Below are 17,588 nucleotides of genomic sequence, written 5' to 3' on the forward strand. Positions count from 1 at the left end.
CTGACGGTGATCCTGACAACACGTGTCTGTTCTGCTCTGCTGTGTCTCTGCGATGGTTCAGTCATCTGGCATGGCGCTGCGCAGCGCGTGGGTGTGCTGGCTTACAGAGCGCCTCGGGGATCTCGCTCATGAACTATAGCTGAGGAAAGGGGTGTAAAATGGGCAGCGGGGGTGGTGTGTAGATATGGAGGGCTGTCTAAATCAAGGAAGCCACGATGTGCTGCTGCACCGTGTGTCACGCCAAGTAACGCTCTGATAGCCTGTTTTTTTTTTTGTTTTTTTTTTTTTTTTTGCGAGTGGTGGGGTTCCACTTCCATCTGCTGTGTATGAGCAGCTAGATTTCCTCTTGTTTAGTGCTGATGAGTAACGGTGATTCAGCCGGTGCAGCCAGGAGACACACACATACGGATGAGGAGGAAACATCAAATCTGCAATTTAAATCCACGCAGAAAGCAGCTCTGCTTTGATTCAAGGCAGAAAATCAATGTTGACTTGTTTTGGTGACCTAGAATAACTCAAGATAGATGGATGCATATTCATCTTCGAAACAGTTCAACTGAGCTGACAGGAAAAGACTTGAGTCCTGAAACACTGGACACACTGAGATTGTGGAAAGTCACCCCGATAATGAACAACAGTGAACAGACATCAGATTATCTCTGTTTCACTGGTTGTGTAGTTCTTTGTTCGAGAAATACTAGGAAAGCCGAAAGGAAAAAGGCATGGCCATGTATTTGAATTTAATTCTGAAACCAGCCAGTGTTTCGAAACCTGTCGAAACACTTGGTTACTTCACAGGACAGTGACGGCGTTGAACTATCGCTCTGACGCACTGATTGTGGTGCTCTTTTGTTGAACTCGTTGTCACTTACGAGGACTTAAGAGGTCACAGCGCCATCCCTCGTCCCTGAGGTGACATGACTCAATAGTTTGGTTTGCTACGTTGTGCGGCTTTGGAGAAACACCTGAATGGTTCAGTCAAGGCACTGAAGGACTTTGGGAAATACAAGAATGACTCCATTACATCCAGTCGGGTTTGTATTTGTTCCTCTGTGGGCTCAATGTTCGGATACTTTGCATGTACTGCAGTTTACTCTCTGTGAGTAGTGAAGCAGGTGGATTTCCTGGAATCTTCAACTCAAGAGTGACCATATATTTTTTTATGATATTATTTGGGGGGATTAAAGGATTTTCTGTGATGGAGAGTTTTCCTTCTGTTGCAGCCCCGGGCGCTCAAACGTCTCTTTCGACAATGAGATCGTCATGATGAACCACGTTTACAGGGAGCGATTCCCAAAGGTACGACGACACTTCATGTTGCACTTCCCAACAAAGTGACCTAGTTAAAATGTTTGTGGATTTATTGTTCCAAACCAAAGTGTTAAGATCTGACGGTTCTCAGCAGGTGGCTCATAAGAGATCAAAGAATCCGCCCACAGAAAAGTTGCAGCATTTGGTCTCACAAACAAATCTCCTCACTGTGTGTGTGTGTCTGTGGTGCGTCTTCGCTGCAGGCCACGGCCCAGATGGAGGAGCGCTTGTTAGAAATCGTCACCCACTACTCTCCAGACAGCTCCCTCCCTCTGGCTGACGGCGTCCTGGGATTCATACAGCACCAGTTGGTGGAGCTGGTCAGAGATTGTCTGGACAAGTCCCATAAGGGACTGGTCACATCCCGCTACTTTGCTGAGCTGCAAGAGAAGCTGGAGAAGCTGCTTCATGAGGTGAGGAACTGGGAGGATGGAAGTGAAGACACGCAGCATTAATGATGGATGCTAATAGTATCAGCTACACATGAACTCTTTACCTCTTGTCTGCGATGATGTCACCAAAGTGGATTGATCCAACAGATGCGGTCAGGCAGATCAGTCGATCGTCTGGTAGCTGGAGGGAAGTACAATGGATCTGGGAGAGGAAATTGTCAGTGAAGGCGAGAGCTGCTTTTGTCACAGGAAGCTACCGGTGTTGGGATAAGATGCTTGTTTCTATAGCAACTTCCCTCCCTGTCAGACTGAAGGCATGTTCCAATCTTCAGCTGAACTCATAATTTCATTCTCATTCTGTGGAGAAAAAAAATGGTTTATCGGCTGAGGCTCTCAAAAGTTTATCAGGAAACAAACCTGCCCTTGCAAAGGCTGCGACATCATCAATTAATGGGTGCAACTGCGCGTTAGTTTGACCTACATTTTATTGATTACGGCAGAATGAAACATTTTATTGTTGAAATTAGCCTTGGGCTTTGCAAACTTTGCCATCAGAACAAACATTTTCCATGTCAACTCATGAACTTTGGCAGAATTTTTGGGGCATTTCTGGTGCACCTGTTATAAGTCTTGGAAGTGTTGTGGCCTTGAGAATTTTTTGTTTTTGTTTTGTTTTACCTCGATATTAGGTGATGACTATGGATACTTTTTCTACATTATATTTTTCTACATATCTGCGGATCACAGATGAGAGCTGTATCGGCCTGATCTTGTGACTAAATCGGACATTCTTCAAAGAACTACATCCATCTACTGGGCTCCAGACACAAAGAGCTTGCATTTCTGTGCCCAGTAAATCTTAGACCTGCTTTCACATGTCCATGTGACCTGATCTCACTGGTTCCCATCGGTCATGGAATTGTGACTAGTCCCCAGTCTATTGTGCATGCTAACATGCTAGTTGGCAGCAGTTCCATTGAGCGACAGCAGATAGAATTATAACAAGAGAGGAGTGAACACACCTGCACTGCTGTTGTGTTAGTAGCCACGTTATTTTTTTGTCAGACAAATGATCGTACAGTTACAAAACATTTGAGGTCATAAAGAAGTACATCAGAACTGTATTTTTTGTGTGTATTCTGTAAAGCATATTTATCAGTTAGTCCTTGATAATTTGGGAGGAATTATGTTTTTTTTAAATCTTTATTTATTCATATTTGAAGTCACATTTTGCACTGAAAACAATTCACTATTTTTTGAGGCAACAAAAATGTATTCCAGAACATGATCAATAATGTGACAGTCACTATAATCACAATTTTCGTTTTTTTATGATTGTGTTGTGATACAGTGTTGAGGTACTGTGTTATTTTATATAGTCACTTCTAAATTCAAAATATTTAAGTCAGCTGACAATTTGAATGGCAGAATGGTTTGCAGATGAAACCAGATATTGTGATGATGCAAGTGAGCGAACATCTGGATGCTGCCAACATGTCTGCTGCATGGAGCTATTTCTGAAAAAGACAGGCGAATAGTTTTATATATTAAGATTTATAACGCAGACATTGCTAGAGCAAGTGCATCTGCAACACCTTTCTCTAAGTTGCATTTATTGCATGCTGGAAATCCTCTGTGTAAAGAAGAAGAAGCGAGTCATGTCTGTGAACTGCGTTGGCGCTGTCACTGCTACATAAATATTTTCATAACTTTAATGTATTTTTTGATGCCACTGCAATTCATTGATTTTTGTGAGTTTAGCACACTGTCACAGCCATAAATACTGTACAATGGTACAGCAAATTTTCGATCATTGGTTACCTCATTTTCGGTTTTGGCCACGAATATTTGTACATTTTAGTAATTTATATTATTGAAACACACTGTTTTGTGAGTAAAATCAAAGTAAAAGTTTAAAACAATATTCTCCAAAATAAACATAAAAAAATGGATTTCTTAAGGTTTTGTAGCTGATACTCATTTCACAAGTCTCAAAATGAATTGTGACATAAAATCTGAAAAATGAGCTTCTGGTGTTTACTGCTTGGTGAGAGCACATTGTTTTTGTGTCTGACTTGGAGAGACATCGATATGAACTTGTATTTGGATCCAGGTCGAAGGCTTTTCAGCATTGTTCTAAATGTGTGCACTTTCCTGCTGACACCTCTGTCAGGTGAAGTTTCACACTTCTCTGTGCAGAGTCAGTGTTTAAGTCAACAACAGACGAACGCTCCGAGTAGGTCACTGCGCTCTGTGTCACTCCAGACGTCTGGATGAAATATCATGGATGACTCATTAAGTCTCCGCCCACACACACGCTTTTATTTATTAATTACTCTTGCAAAGTGACTCATCTCCTCGCTTCCTTCATGCCGAACCCATGTCGTCTTTTGGTATTTTCAGTCACATTTCTATTCAGTTGCAGGTCCATCTATTAGATGACAACACCTGCTCGTGACACAATGGTGTGTTAAACTGAAACTGTAAGGGCAAGATAGCTAACTCAAACGGCATGTTTCACCGCCTCACTCCTTCATGTCAGTTGACTATAAATAAACTTGACATTTTTCTTACACTTTGCTCTTCAGGCTTATGAACGCTCCGAAAGTCAGGAAGTGACTGTCATCATCCAGCTGGTCAGGAAGATCCTCATCATCATCTCTCGGCCGGCACGGCTGCTTGAGTGTCTGGTGAGTCCGTGCAAAGGTTGCCAGTGAGGGTCAACTGTGAGAATGGAGAAAATTCTGACCAGTATTCATCATTAATCTTTGGACGTAGGGCTGCAATGACTAGTCGACATAGTCAATACAAATCGACCATTATATTAGTCACAGACAGGTGCATTAGTCGATTAGTCGGGACGCTATTGTTCTCTTACCGAAATCTGCAGTGAGAGTTAAAATGGCTGAGGCGACTCAAAGTATGGGACCATTTCACAAAGGACACATACTCTTCACCCCACATTTTGAGTTTTTCAAATTCAAATATACATTTTCAAAGCACTATTTAACTCTATACAATACTCTATACACACTTTTTTTTTGTTAATATTGATATATATATATTCCATTTACGACACTACAATCAGCTATGTTGGTGTGTTGGTTAACCTGCGCACGTCGTATGTCGACTAGTCGACTAATCCTTGTCAGTGCGGTCTAATATGTGACTGAAATCTTTCCTTTCGTTCTCCAGACCAAAATCACTTTTCTATGATCTGACAACAATAATAACATAATGCAAAGAATGTATTTGCATTTTCTGAAAATAACAAATGCAAATTTAATAAAGGAAATTACGTGAATAAAAATGAAAAAGTGGAAAAGGGTTGTGGTTGGTATAGACGTGGCAAATTTCAGGTTAAGGGATTCAAATTATTAGAATGTCCTTGTGAAAACTGTTGTGAAATGAGTTTCTGATTCATTCAAATATTAATTGATTTGTTCAATAAGGGTATGGTGGAACAAATTATTCCATTTTGCATCATCTTATTTAATTTTCTGTGACTTGCTCTCCCAAATTTGGTGTCATTTTTGACATCTAAAATGGAATTGGCCAGATTTTCTGCTTAAATCTCGTGTGTGACTACTCTCTTTCATCGGACTGTTGTGGTTCACAGGAGTTTGATCCAGAGGAGTTCTATCACCTCCTTGAGGCGGCCGAAGGTCATGCCAAAGTCGGTCAGGGAATCAAGACTGACATCCCCCGCTACATCATCAGCCAGCTGGGGCTGACGCGAGACCCGTTGGAAGGTAAGAAAAGCCTCCCTCTGCTGTGGACGGAAAGGTCCACGCCTCATTAAAAGTCAAATGCAACATCTCCCCTCTTGCACGCACACACCTCCTTTTTTGCCTCTGACCTTTACTGAAACTCCAGAGTCTGTCTTCTCTGCTTAAGTTTGAAATCCGGTATGAAAAACGTTGCCGTGGTGCCCTGCTGTGTTGCCATGGCGATAAGAAAATCTTAGGTTATTTACATGAGGGTAAATGCCATGATGCATGCCAGCCCAGTTGCCAGTCCAGGACAGGACAGTAATAATAATAACACTGACCTTGTGACCCCCAGCAAATTATCATGGAGGGCAAATTAACAGCATTTTACTTAACTGTATTAATGACTATGTGTCGTTTTGTATCTGACTTTTTTGTTTTGTTTATTTGATTTCAAGAATTTTAAGTGTTCTCCTCTGCCATACATTCTCTAAGCCAATACGGTTGTTTGGAATCTTGGCTTTACTTTTATTCTAGCCTTTCGTTGAAGAACCTTCATGATTGTGTGACTATAACTAGTGAGACTTTGTTTCATCTGTATTTTACGCTGTATTTTCATTTGTCATCTCCTCTGCCCTGCAGACATGGTGCAGCTTGAACAGTACGAGTGCTCGCCCTCAGTCACGGTGCAGACGGACTCCAGTGTGGAGGTATGTCTTTCGCACACATGATGTTTGACCCAAACTATTCAGTTCCAGTCCTGTATCTCAGGAGTCAAACTCGAATCAAACCCGAATCTTGGCTCACTGAGTCATTTTCATTCACATTCACTGACAAACAGCATCCAATTTTTTTATATTATTATCTAATACAGACACTAATGAATAAATATTTAAATTGAATAAATGTTTCCCAATGTGTGAGTTTGATGATCTAGTCTTAACCCACGCTAGATTTTCTGTTGTGCTTGTAAGACCTAGTGGTGACATCATCAATAAAGACAAGCTGCTCAAATGTCAATAAAGTTATTGGACCACGTTATGAAAAGCCTTGTGCTAGAAAAAAGTTATGTCACCAATGGTGGCGTAACCTGGCAACAAGAAGTTCTGCTCCTTCTCTGTGCTTTTTAAAGCAGCATTCGTGCAGTCAGCATTTTTTTTTCACTTCACATTTGAGCAAAGTTAATTCTAAATAAACACTCCTGATGCACCAGACTCACAATGAGTTTGCGCTGAAGACTTCTCACTCTTAATATTTATTTTGAGATGTTTAGTTAGTTTAGTCTCGATGAGATTTTAAATAATATGTATTTACATTTTTTTTTTCCTCACCCTTTGTTAGAGTAAAGCTCCACAGACGCTGACTCCGACTCGAAGGAAGCCTCTGGAAAGTGATTTTGAGACCATCAAACTCATCAGTAATGGCGCTTATGGGTAAGAAGAGAACTTGTTTTATATGATGCTGTTGTTCAGTCTGTCCCTGGACGTACTCTATATTCTCCCTCCTGTCGCCTTGCTGTGTGTTAGGATATGCATTGTGGTATGTTTAGGAGATGGTGGTTTGGGTCAGCTCCTTGAGTGGCCTCAAATAAAAATTAAAGTCTCATGTTGAGCTACTTTTAAGTTACGGAGAAGGTGGTGGAAATTTCTGCTGAAGTTTAATGGGTTAAAAATGTTCAAATCAAATGCAATTTAAATAAAAAGCTGGTTTACTGTTTTTTTTTCATTGATAGGAACCTAAAGAAAGGTCTTTATATGCTGTTTTTTCTCTTTGCAGTGCGGTCTATCTAGTCCGCCACAAGGAGACCCGTCAGCGTTTCGCCATGAAAAAAATAAATCGTCAAAACCTGGTCCTAAGGAACCAAATCCAGCAGGCTTTCGTGGAGAGAGACATCCTGACCTTCGCTGAGAACCCGTTTGTCGTCTCCATGTTTTGCTCCTTCGAGACTCGCCGCCACCTCTGCATGGTCATGGAGTACGTGGAAGGTGAGCGTCTTTGGTGATTTGTGTCAGGGCGTTGTCTAACTTGACTGAATCGTTTGTGGAAGGCGGTGATTGTGCGAACCTGCTGAAGAACATGGGCCCCCTGCCCGTGGAGATGACCAGGATGTACTTTGCTGAAACCGTGTTGGCTCTGGAGTATCTTCACAACTATGGCATCGTGCATCGAGACCTGAAACCTGACAAGTGAGAACAAACCTCCCCCGCAACACGAGCTCTCTCCAAACTGCACATGACTTACTTGTTTTTTTGGAGAGGAAAAAAAGATTTTTATGTGTGTGTCTTTGTTGTTGTCTTGCTCTTCCACACTTCAGAGATGAATAGTTACGCAACAAAAAAATCTAAAATCCTGTTTTTGTTTAACAGTTTGTTGATCACGTCCATGGGCCACATCAAGCTGACGGATTTCGGATTGTCTAAAATCGGCCTGATGAACATGACCACCAACCTGTACGAGGGTCACATGGAGAAAGACACAAGAGAGTTTGTCGACAAGCAGGTGAGCTGTCGCGGCATTCTAAGAACTGAGATGAGTCGTTGCTGCTTTAGTGGAACTCCTCCTTCAATCTTCTCTCTCAGGTGTGTGGCACACCAGAGTACATCGCCCCGGAGGTGATTCTCCGGCAGGGCTATGGGAAGCCTGTGGACTGGTGGGCCATGGGGGTCATTCTCTACGAGTTCCTGGTGGGGTGCGTTCCCTTCTTTGGGGACACGCCAGAGGAACTTTTTGGACAAGTTGTCAGTGGTGAGCGTCTAACATGTAGAACATTAGCTGGGCAGACTGTAACAGGAAGTAGAAAACAAGTTTGAAGCCAGACTGACTGGGTCCTCACCTGAGTTCAGTAACTGTGTGTGTTTCTCATTATAGATGACATTATTTGGCCGGATGGAGATGATGCGTTACCAATGGAAGCTCAAGACCTAATCACCCGCCTGCTGCGGCAAAGCCCACTGGATCGACTGGGAACTGGTGAGTGTTTTCTTCAAGGGTATGTGACAAAATACATCAATAAAAGTTAGTGTCCATATGTGACCGTAAATGACATTGTGATGTTTGATGTCAAAACTTGGTCAGTCTTATGGTATAGTGAGACCGAAGGTGTAAACAAGCATGGCTGGGTGCACTGACACAGAGGGCGCTGTGAGTGGCTTCAGCGACTACGAGCCCCTTTCAAACTGAATATTAATGGGGAAAACAAAAACAAGAAGAAACGAAGGGTCAATTTGAAACTTGAATTCATCTTAAATGTTGTGGGACTATTCCTGCAGGTGGCGCCACAGAGGTCAAACAGCACTCTTTCTTTGACGGCTTAGACTGGAATGGATTGCTGCGACAGAAAGCCGAATTCATCCCACAGCTGGACGCAGAAGACGACACCAGCTACTTTGACAGTAGGATCCCGTTCCTTCCTTCCTGTTTATTGTGTGAAAGAAAACAGCTTTTAAATCTTCTTCTATAGTGATGTGATGTCATACAACACTTGCACAGGATCTTTATTTCCTTGCGTTTCTCGCCAGCTCGATCTGACCGCTATCATCATTTGGCTTCCGATGAAGATGAGGAAACCAATGACGAAGAGTCTTCCTTGGAGATCCGTCAGTTTTCTTCCTGGTCTCATCGTTTCAGCAAGGTTGGGTCATGCTCACATCCAAACTGGTTTCCTGTTTGTGAGATTGGATCCCACTGGTGTTCTGTTTTATGCAGGTGTACAGCAGCACGGAACATCTGGCGACGCCCTCCAACCTGAGCTTCTCGTCTGACCGCAGCCACAGTGAGGACAAGGAGGACCGTCTTGACGCTGGAGGTCTGAGTCCGTCTTCAGGCCCGATGGAAGGCGTCTTGGATCAGAGACACCCGGGACGCATGGCCAGGTGGAGAGTGCTTTGTTTTGTTTTTGTTATTGTGGCTGTACCAGTCTAACTGGTCTGTGCTGGTTTGCAGCCTTCGCCCTCGAGCCTCGTCCAGCTCCTCCCAGTCTGAGCGCAGCACCAGCCCGCTGGTGATGAGCAGCACCCACAGTCTGGAGACCATGCCCCGCTTTGCTCTGTCCACCGACGACGAAGGTGAGTCCAAAGCCAAATTACTACTGCGTCCTTCTGAACAATTTCATTTTAAATCATTTTTTCCTTATTCAAATGGCAGCTGAGGTCGTGGTTTCTAACCTACGAAGGATTCGCATACGCAGCAACAGCACTGGAGCCAAACACTCTTCCCCAAAAGACCCAACCACAACCCGACGCTTCGGCAACCAGCTGGAGACGCCAGACAAGCAGCGGCTTCCCAGCGGAGGCAAAGTTCCCAAATCTGCTTCTGTGTCTGCTCTGTCTCTCATCATCACCACTGGTACGTGACGTCATGGCGACACAACTAAAGACAGTCAAGCCCCAAAATCTGTTATTGTCGTTGAGACCACTTTACCTGAGACCAGTACAGTCATGTCAGAGACTGAGACCTTGGTGGGTATGTTTTACAAAATTGAAGACCTCAGCACATGAGATGTGATATCGAGGCCAACTACTGTGGACCTCAACAGTAGAAAATGTGTTCTCTACACACACTATCATCATAATCATAACAATCATAATTATAATCAATCATAATCATAACCAATATTGCATCCTTATTGAATATTCATTTTAATCCACCCTCGAGTGCAATTTGCATTTGTAAATGCGATAATTATGTTTTCGCATTTTAAAGAATGATTGAATGAACATTTAAAAACAAACTCACAATTTTGCGCTAAGTATTTGTCATTATTACTCTTCTTTCAGTGAAACTTTAAGGGCTTATATGTCAACATATGATCAAATAATTGTTAAATTGTTAAAAGTCGACTTTCATTGGATTATGGTGATAAAATGTACCTCCATTTTTTATTTTTCCCGTTTCAGCAAGTTACCCTGGCTGCTGCCTGGGGAGCGTTGAGCTCAGGCATTCTGCCAACTTCACAAGATATGCACCAAATATGTTTAGGAGGGTAAAACAAAAACAAAAAAACCCTATAACATTCACCTTTGATAAATGTTATAGGGTTGTATATTTCAGAAGGTCCGTTTTTCATGGTGGAATGATAATTTAAATTTGTTGTACTAACTTGTGTTTATCAATGTCTTCTGATTATTACACTAGAAATACAATATATATCATATCTCATTAATATTATGCGCGGTTTTCATTACACTCACAAGTATTGATAATGAGACGAACGGATTTCATTTAGGGTAACGTTACCATGTAGCGCTGTCATAGAAGCTCCGTGACGATCCTGCCACCTGCTGTCCCTAAGACCTCATTGCACGCCAAATATTATCAACATGAATAATCTAAGTCTATGGCAATAATACTGCGTAATTAAGCGCCTGTCTGGTTTAAACTTCTTTTTGTTGAAAACTCAAGTTGTGATTCTGTCGTTTGTCTGTTACGCCAGTTACCCTTAGAAATGACATTTGTGAATTTTTTGCTCAGCTTTAAGTTCAATTTTGTGTTCCAGATGACCCCACTGGAGGCCTTCAGCCCAGTCCCATCTCCCCCCGGTCCCTTTCCTCCAACCCTTCCTCCCGTGACTCCTCCCCTAACAGGGATCTGTCGCTCAGCCCTGCGAGCCTGAGACCCCCGATCGTCATCCACACTTCAGGGAAAAAGTACGGCTTCACTCTGCAGGCCATCCGCGTCTACATGGGCGACAGCGACGTCTACACCGTGCATCACATGGTGTCGGTGCGTGCCGGACACAGTTCATCGTCGTGTCTGAGGATGTTGCTTAACATTGTCTTGTTTGCTGTGTCAGAGCGTGGTGGAGGACAGCCCCGCCCACCAGGCTGGTCTTCGCACCGGTGACCTCATCACGCACGTCAATGGAGAGTCTGTCCAGGGTCTGGTTCACACTGAGATGATCGAGCTGCTGCTGAAGGTCAGACTCCACCTTGTCAGGCCTCTGTTGTCGTCTCTGTCTAAAATGTTCACCCTGACATTTGCAGAGCGGCAACAAGGTGATGCTGCAGACCATTGCGCTGGAGAACACCTCCATCAAAGTGGGTCCTGCGAGGAAGACCAAACACAAAGGCAAGATGGCTCGCCGCAGCAAGAAGAGCCGACGGAGAGACAACTACGACAGGTGAGCTGCCCCAGACATCATGGTCTCAGTGCGCATGTCTAACTGTGATCCACGCCTCGCCCGGCTTCAGACGGCGCAGCGTGTTGAAGAAGTTGTCCAAGCAGAGCACGGTGATGCACAGCAGCCGCAGCTTCTCCTCCGGTCTGCACCACTCGGTGTCCTCCAGCGAGAGTCTTCCTGGCTCCCCCACCCACAGTCTGTCTCCAGGACCCTCCACGCCGTGCCGCAGTCCCGCCCCGGACCACCAGGCCATCAGCGAACACAGCAGCAACTCTCCGCAGAGCACGTCGCCTTGCTCCAGTTCTCCCAGTTCTCCAGCGGCACACATCCGGCCCAGCTCCCTGCACGGCCTCGGGTCCAAGCTCAGCACTCAGCGCTACACCAAAGTGGGCCGTCGGAAATCCACCAGCAACATCCCGCCGTCGCCGCTGGCGTGCAGCTCTTCCAATCAGCCCATTTCGCCTCAGCGCTCTCCGTCTCCGCTGCCCAGTTTTGCCAAAACCCTTCACGCCTACCACGGCAAAACTCTTTCGCCTCCCACCATCGTCAGACATATAGTGCGGCCGCGCAGCGCTGAGCCCCCACGGTCCCCCCTCCTGAAGAGGGTCCAGTCTGCTGAGAAGCTGTCAGGTGTGTATCACGCTGACAAGAAGTTGTACACGCCGCGCAGGCACACGCTGGAAGTGCCGTTCTATGGTGAGGCGGAGCTGCTGGCAGACTCTGAAGTCGACGGAGCCTGCGGAGGTTCTCACGACCGACGAAACCAGAGGATTTGGGATTCAGGGCTGGAGCGGTCCGAGCAGCTGGTGGTGATGAGGAAGCTCAACCTGTCGGAACGTAGGGACTCTTTCAAGAAGCAGGAGGCGGTGCAGGAGGTGAGCTTCGACGAGCCGGAGGAGAAAACCAGCACTCCGTCGACCAGCACTTCCACAGTCACCCTCGCTCCGTCCCAGCAGCAGCAGCAGCAGAGGACCTCCTGGATCCTCACCCGACCTCAGAGCAGCGAGGAGCTGGAGCTGCAGGTGCCGGTGGTGAGGAGGCTCACTCTGGTGCCCCAGATTGCCGTGCAGGGCTCCACAGAGAGCGAAGAGCAGGACGAGTGGGAGCCCTGTTCAGACGGGGATGACACGGACGAGAAGACTGAAGTGGCGGCAACGCAGCTCGAGGAAAGCCCTGGCGAAAACAGCGACGGTGAACAAACAGTAACCACTTCCACCAAACCTGCCGTCCAACCTGAGAAAGAGCTGGGACAGGAAACGCACAAAGCCCCGCAGAGGACGCCACACTAGGCTGCACTCTGTTGTGGATGGTGTTCTGACTGCAGGGAGATGTCACTTGAATTTTTTTAAATAGTTGTAAATATTTGCTCTCAAGCGTTGTGACGCTCGGCTGTTATTTATTACCTTTGTAATCTAGGACGAGGTCAGAGAGGAAAGGCTTTCCTATGAAGCCCATGAAAAGTGGCTGCGTGTCAATCAGCTGGATTTTTTTTAAAGATAAGTATTTTTTTAAACAAACAGTTTAGGTAGAGAAAAGCTGGTAATGATCGACGGACCAAAAGATCTAGATCTTATCCAACATTTGGTGTTTTTGATGTCCACCTGCGTCAGTAGGCGACGGACACTTCAGCACGGTCAGGTGGTTCCATCTCCCATTGTTTTCAATCGTTTAAAACTCTGAAGTTATGGTGTAATTTCATTTACACTTCCTCCAATTCTCATCTCATTGTGACTTTTATCCCATAATGTTCTTGACCAATGGCTTTTATATTAACATAAAATACTAGAATTTTACACCCATGAGTTATAGTAGCTTTATTGGCAAATCAAAAAGTGAGACTTCATTCAGATCATATCTGGAAACACGTAGAGTAAGACGTGATGCAACTCTAGAGAGAAAAAATAAATAAATAATCGAGGCGTAGAAATAATCCTAACACAACCACAAGAAGTTAGTTAATATCTTCCGTCAAATGATCAATAAATATTTTGCTGCGTTTCTGTCTGAGCAGTGTTTATTCGACTGATTTAGTCTGTTTGCATCAGGGAAGGAAAAGTCACAATTGTGTGGTTTAAGTCAAAACATGTTGAGAATTAATGAGAAATGAATACAATTTCTGATGAATCGTTCATGGAGCGGACTGTTTTTGTCCCAGCTTCTGTAGCGTCGAGCGGTTTCTCCGCCACTCGAACTACAGCGATCCGAGGTCAGCTTACATGTCGGGTTTATTTCTGTGGTGGTTGAAAACGGACAGCAAACTGTTGTGTTTGAATAATGACCTGTTGTTTACATTGCTGTGGCGACAACGCTGTTTCTGTCTAGTTCCACGTGTATTACCTTGTTGAACTTTGTAGCACAACTCATTGTTGAAAAGATGCAACTCTGGTCCAGAGAATATTCTAAACAATCAACGGAAGGTTGGGTGAAATAGTCACGGTCTAATCTTTCCTCCTTGTTGGAGTCAAAGCCAAGAATATCAAGAGGATTTCATTGAAAATATCAAAATTAAAATGCCAAAAGTAGCTAGTTTTCTAATCACAAGGTCTTCGTATGCAGATGTTATTCTTCCACAAACTTTGTTCAGGTGGTTTTCCAAATGTTTTGATCGACATTTTGAAGGTTGAGAATGCGGCTGCTGCATCAGGAGTGCTGCACGATTCCCTGCTTCCTGCTCCGCTGTGTTGATTCAGGTTTGAAAATGTCCTGTATTTTCCTGGAACTGTAGCTTTTGTATCCGTTGAGTCGCACAAGCACGTGAGCCGTTCCTACTTAATCAATTGTGTAGTGATGTTTACATCTGGGAGAAAAGTGCACTACTGTTTTGTTTTGTTTTTTGGGGGGTTTTTTTTGTATCCGAATGCTGCAGAGAGACTCACTTAAAAACCCAGGGCTCATTTGAACAAGTGTTTGTTTTTTTTTTTTAAATGAGGGATGTTTCCTGTATGTATTGAAGGACGGCGCATATGCATCGAGCTGCTGAAGTTGGAAGCTCGTACGATGGCTTGGTGAATGTTTGTGCTGCACATGCGGCATGTGGTTTTGTTGAAACCAAAATGTTTCTGGCTGGACTGTGTTTGACGTACTGTCTTTTTTTTTTTCTTTTACATTTTGGTCTGCATCACACATGAGGAAGTGACCACACGAACAACCTTTTCGCAGCTTCCTGTGTAAGATCGACGTCTTCAGGAGAACAATCGCTGGCCATTTCTACCTGACAGTTGTTTACAGAGGTTGCCATGTACTGTACAAACATTTATATTCTCTGGCTGTTTTTTTATAAGCTGGTAATTGAAGTCGCATATCAAATATCGTTTGGTACTTTTCACTGGTATTATAATGGTAAATTAGCACCATGCTGATGAGGTTACTGTTGAAGCGAAATAAATTGCAACCTGGTGCTGAGTACTTGTGTGCAATTCTACATCAGCATTCTGAGTTTCGTCACTGAAATTCCACTCTTGTTTCTTTACAAACACCTCCTGATATTGTTGGATGATGACTGTTCACTGCTAGATTTATCCGTAAAGCTCCTCAGCTGGTGCTAAATTACGCGGAAACCATGTTGTCAATGTGCAGTGATCTCTCCTGTGGACTCTTCAGTGCATGCTGCATGAGACAAACTCACATCTGTAATACTTGATGCTGCATGGTAGACTGGCGTCGCCCGATACTGTGTCCTCTTGTGGATCAAATAAAGTTTGTATTTCTCTTTGAATAATTCACTTATTTTCCTCCAGCTGGACAAGGTCACCAGTCCGTCACGCAGCGCACGTACACAGACGCCCGCTTGCAACTAGGGACCGTGCAGTATTAACCGATAGATGACGTTACTGTAATACTTTTCATCAGTAATGTTGACAATAGGAAATACATGAAGACTAGAGATTGAGTGATGGGTTTTGAGTCTCATCCCCAATCTTTCTACTCAACATTGTCTTCTCCTTCATTACACATTATTGCTTTAATAAATCATGTCTAGTGGAGTTAAAACTCCTCTATGAAGTGTGTCTGAAACGCAAATGTCACTTTTGTGACTCTGTTGCACGACATATTGAACCAGAATTAACCTTTTATCCTTGTATTATTTTTTTTTTTATCAAAGCGGGACAGTGAAAGATGCAAGCTGGAATCACGCTACTTCCGTTTCTGACGTTTTTCGTCCGTTACGTTCATATTGATAATAATAAAACAAAATACAATTATAATTACGATTATTCCGAGTTGCGCCCAAGTTGCGAGTCATCTTTATTTGTTCTAATAATGTGCGATCTGACGGGTGAGTTTTGATTTTGTATTCCAGCTCTGACTACAATCTATAACAATAACGAGTATTGCTCAACACGTCTCTGCACCAAGCGCTTCATCAAAATACAAAACTCATAAACGATGCACAGGGTGAAGTGTCCGTAACTGGCCACTGGGTGTCAGTGTCGCGTCAGGAAACGCTGCGTCGCCGCAGAAGAAGAGTGTCCTTCACAACAGCCAACATGGCTACCGCTACAAGAATCATCCAAAGGCTTCGAAATTTCCTCTCGGGGGTGAGTAACGATGTGACAAACATATAAGTCAACGTCACGGAAACATAGTCCCGTGCCCCAGATGTCAATATGGAGCGTACGGAACGCTTTTGCTAACGACCCCTTGTTTATGTCAGCTAGCTTGTCTCAGCTAAATGCGCTCTGTAATGTCACATTATCTTTCAGCATGACCTGCAAGCCAAACTTCAGCTGAGATATGAAGAAGTCGCTAAAAGGTGAGCGTTTCAGATGAACGCTGGACACATTTCAGAACACAACCACCTGCTCGCCTGCTTCGACAGCGGTTTACATTTAAGTTATTGTCCAGTTCAATTCCCGCACTGTACTTTCTCTTACATGTGTTCAGCTCCTGCTGTGTTTCTCCATATTAATAAGTGGTGCCGTCCAAACACCTCCTGCACATCAGCATGGCTCTGTAAAACTTCCTTGTCCTCCTCAGGACGCAGCCACCACCCAAGCTGGCGGTGGGTCCCAGCCACAAGTTTGCAGACAACTATTATTTCACCAGAGATGGACGGAGAGAGTCGAGCCCTGCTACCGTGGTCATGTCGTCGCAGAAAGCACTCACCGCTGGAAGGTCGGGCGTCTTGGATCAGCGAGTGAAGCTTTGCTTTCACTGAATGGTTCAGTGATTTTAATAATGTTGCCTCACTCGCGCAGAATTTAAACACAGTAGGGCAAGAAACATCAAACATCATGACACCATAGAAGACTCAAACAGCTTTATGCTGTGAGGATTAAACTACTACCGCTGTTCTTCAACAGAAAAACATGACATTATCTCCAATTTCAGACCCTTGATGTGACATGAAAGATGGATATTTAATTACCATAAATTCCAGACTATAGAGCGCACAGGAATATTAGCCCAAACTGCTAAATTTAGGAAGGAAAATCTATAAGCCGAGCGTGCAGTGGTGCTGTCTGCGGTGTAGAAAGGCTTACAAATGCATGAGAAACTAGTTTTGTAAATGGGCTCCAGCATGGAGACTGACTCATGTTGGCGGAGCTGCGGACACTCGGCTGAAAACAGCGCCTTTTGAGTGCTTTAGGGTCAATAAAACAGCTGTGATTTCATGGCTTTGATGTGACGAGGCTCAACATTGTGGCAGCATGATGCTCTTTTGCCTGTATAAATCCTTATATCAGTTGTGAAAACGTAGAAGCCGAAAAGTAGCGACTTATGGTCCGGAAATTACGATAATACTTAGCATTAATGCAAACATTGTAACTGTATCATCTTCGCCAGTATTGTTGCTCTGTTGTCACTGTCAAACATGAAGTTTGTTTTTCTTGTTTTGTTTCCAGCCAAGCTGCTGAAGTTCCCGCCAAAGGCCCCGTGACCCCTGGTCCTGTGTACAAGTGGCCCTCACTCTCCACTGATTAGCTCTACCGTTTGAGCAGCGCAGTCAGCGTCGGAATCTGCTTCTGAAGCCTCACCATGTCTGCTGGTCCTTTCTGTAACATAGAAAATGTGAATAAAATGTGTTTAATATTCCACTTTCTGTCCTTCTTCCGT

General features: G+C 44.2%; 2 protein-coding genes across 10 annotated transcripts in view; both read left to right on the plus strand.

The window, feature by feature from the left end:
* mast3b (microtubule associated serine/threonine kinase 3b) overlaps positions 1 to 15,234 on the plus strand; it is a 37,551-nt gene extending 22,317 nt beyond the window's left edge. For all 9 annotated transcript variants that reach the window (XM_053858708.1, XM_053858727.1, XM_053858717.1 and 6 more), the window contains 20 exons: positions 1,224 to 1,299; positions 1,515 to 1,724; positions 4,292 to 4,393; positions 5,323 to 5,455; positions 6,056 to 6,123; positions 6,755 to 6,846; positions 7,190 to 7,398; positions 7,461 to 7,599; positions 7,780 to 7,912; positions 7,993 to 8,158; positions 8,282 to 8,383; positions 8,683 to 8,805; positions 8,932 to 9,044; positions 9,119 to 9,285; positions 9,356 to 9,477; positions 9,557 to 9,757; positions 10,908 to 11,134; positions 11,205 to 11,327; positions 11,395 to 11,531; positions 11,602 to 15,234. In XM_053858708.1, the coding sequence (XP_053714683.1) occupies positions 1,224 to 1,299; positions 1,515 to 1,724; positions 4,292 to 4,393; positions 5,323 to 5,455; positions 6,056 to 6,123; positions 6,755 to 6,846; positions 7,190 to 7,398; positions 7,461 to 7,599; positions 7,780 to 7,912; positions 7,993 to 8,158; positions 8,282 to 8,383; positions 8,683 to 8,805; positions 8,932 to 9,044; positions 9,119 to 9,285; positions 9,356 to 9,477; positions 9,557 to 9,757; positions 10,908 to 11,134; positions 11,205 to 11,327; positions 11,395 to 11,531; positions 11,602 to 12,820 (3,862 nt within the window). In that variant the 3' untranslated portion in view covers positions 12,821 to 15,234. The remainder of the gene's footprint in view (positions 1 to 1,223; positions 1,300 to 1,514; positions 1,725 to 4,291; positions 4,394 to 5,322; positions 5,456 to 6,055; positions 6,124 to 6,754; positions 6,847 to 7,189; positions 7,399 to 7,460; positions 7,600 to 7,779; positions 7,913 to 7,992; positions 8,159 to 8,281; positions 8,384 to 8,682; positions 8,806 to 8,931; positions 9,045 to 9,118; positions 9,286 to 9,355; positions 9,478 to 9,556; positions 9,758 to 10,907; positions 11,135 to 11,204; positions 11,328 to 11,394; positions 11,532 to 11,601) is intronic.
* Positions 15,235 to 15,925: 691 nt separating this feature from the next.
* Positions 15,926 to 17,567, plus strand: ndufa7 (NADH:ubiquinone oxidoreductase subunit A7). The gene is made up of 4 exons (XM_053848452.1): positions 15,926 to 16,069; positions 16,235 to 16,284; positions 16,509 to 16,646; positions 17,378 to 17,567. The coding sequence occupies exons 1-4, from the start codon at positions 16,019 to 16,021 to the stop codon at positions 17,454 to 17,456; spliced, it is 318 nt and encodes a 105-aa protein (XP_053704427.1). The 5' UTR covers positions 15,926 to 16,018; the 3' UTR covers positions 17,457 to 17,567.
* The last annotated feature ends 21 nt before the right edge of the window (positions 17,568 to 17,588 follow it).

Source organism: Synchiropus splendidus, chromosome 1, assembly GCF_027744825.2.
Source record: "Synchiropus splendidus isolate RoL2022-P1 chromosome 1, RoL_Sspl_1.0, whole genome shotgun sequence".
Lineage (NCBI taxonomy): Eukaryota > Metazoa > Chordata > Actinopteri > Syngnathiformes > Callionymidae > Synchiropus > Synchiropus splendidus.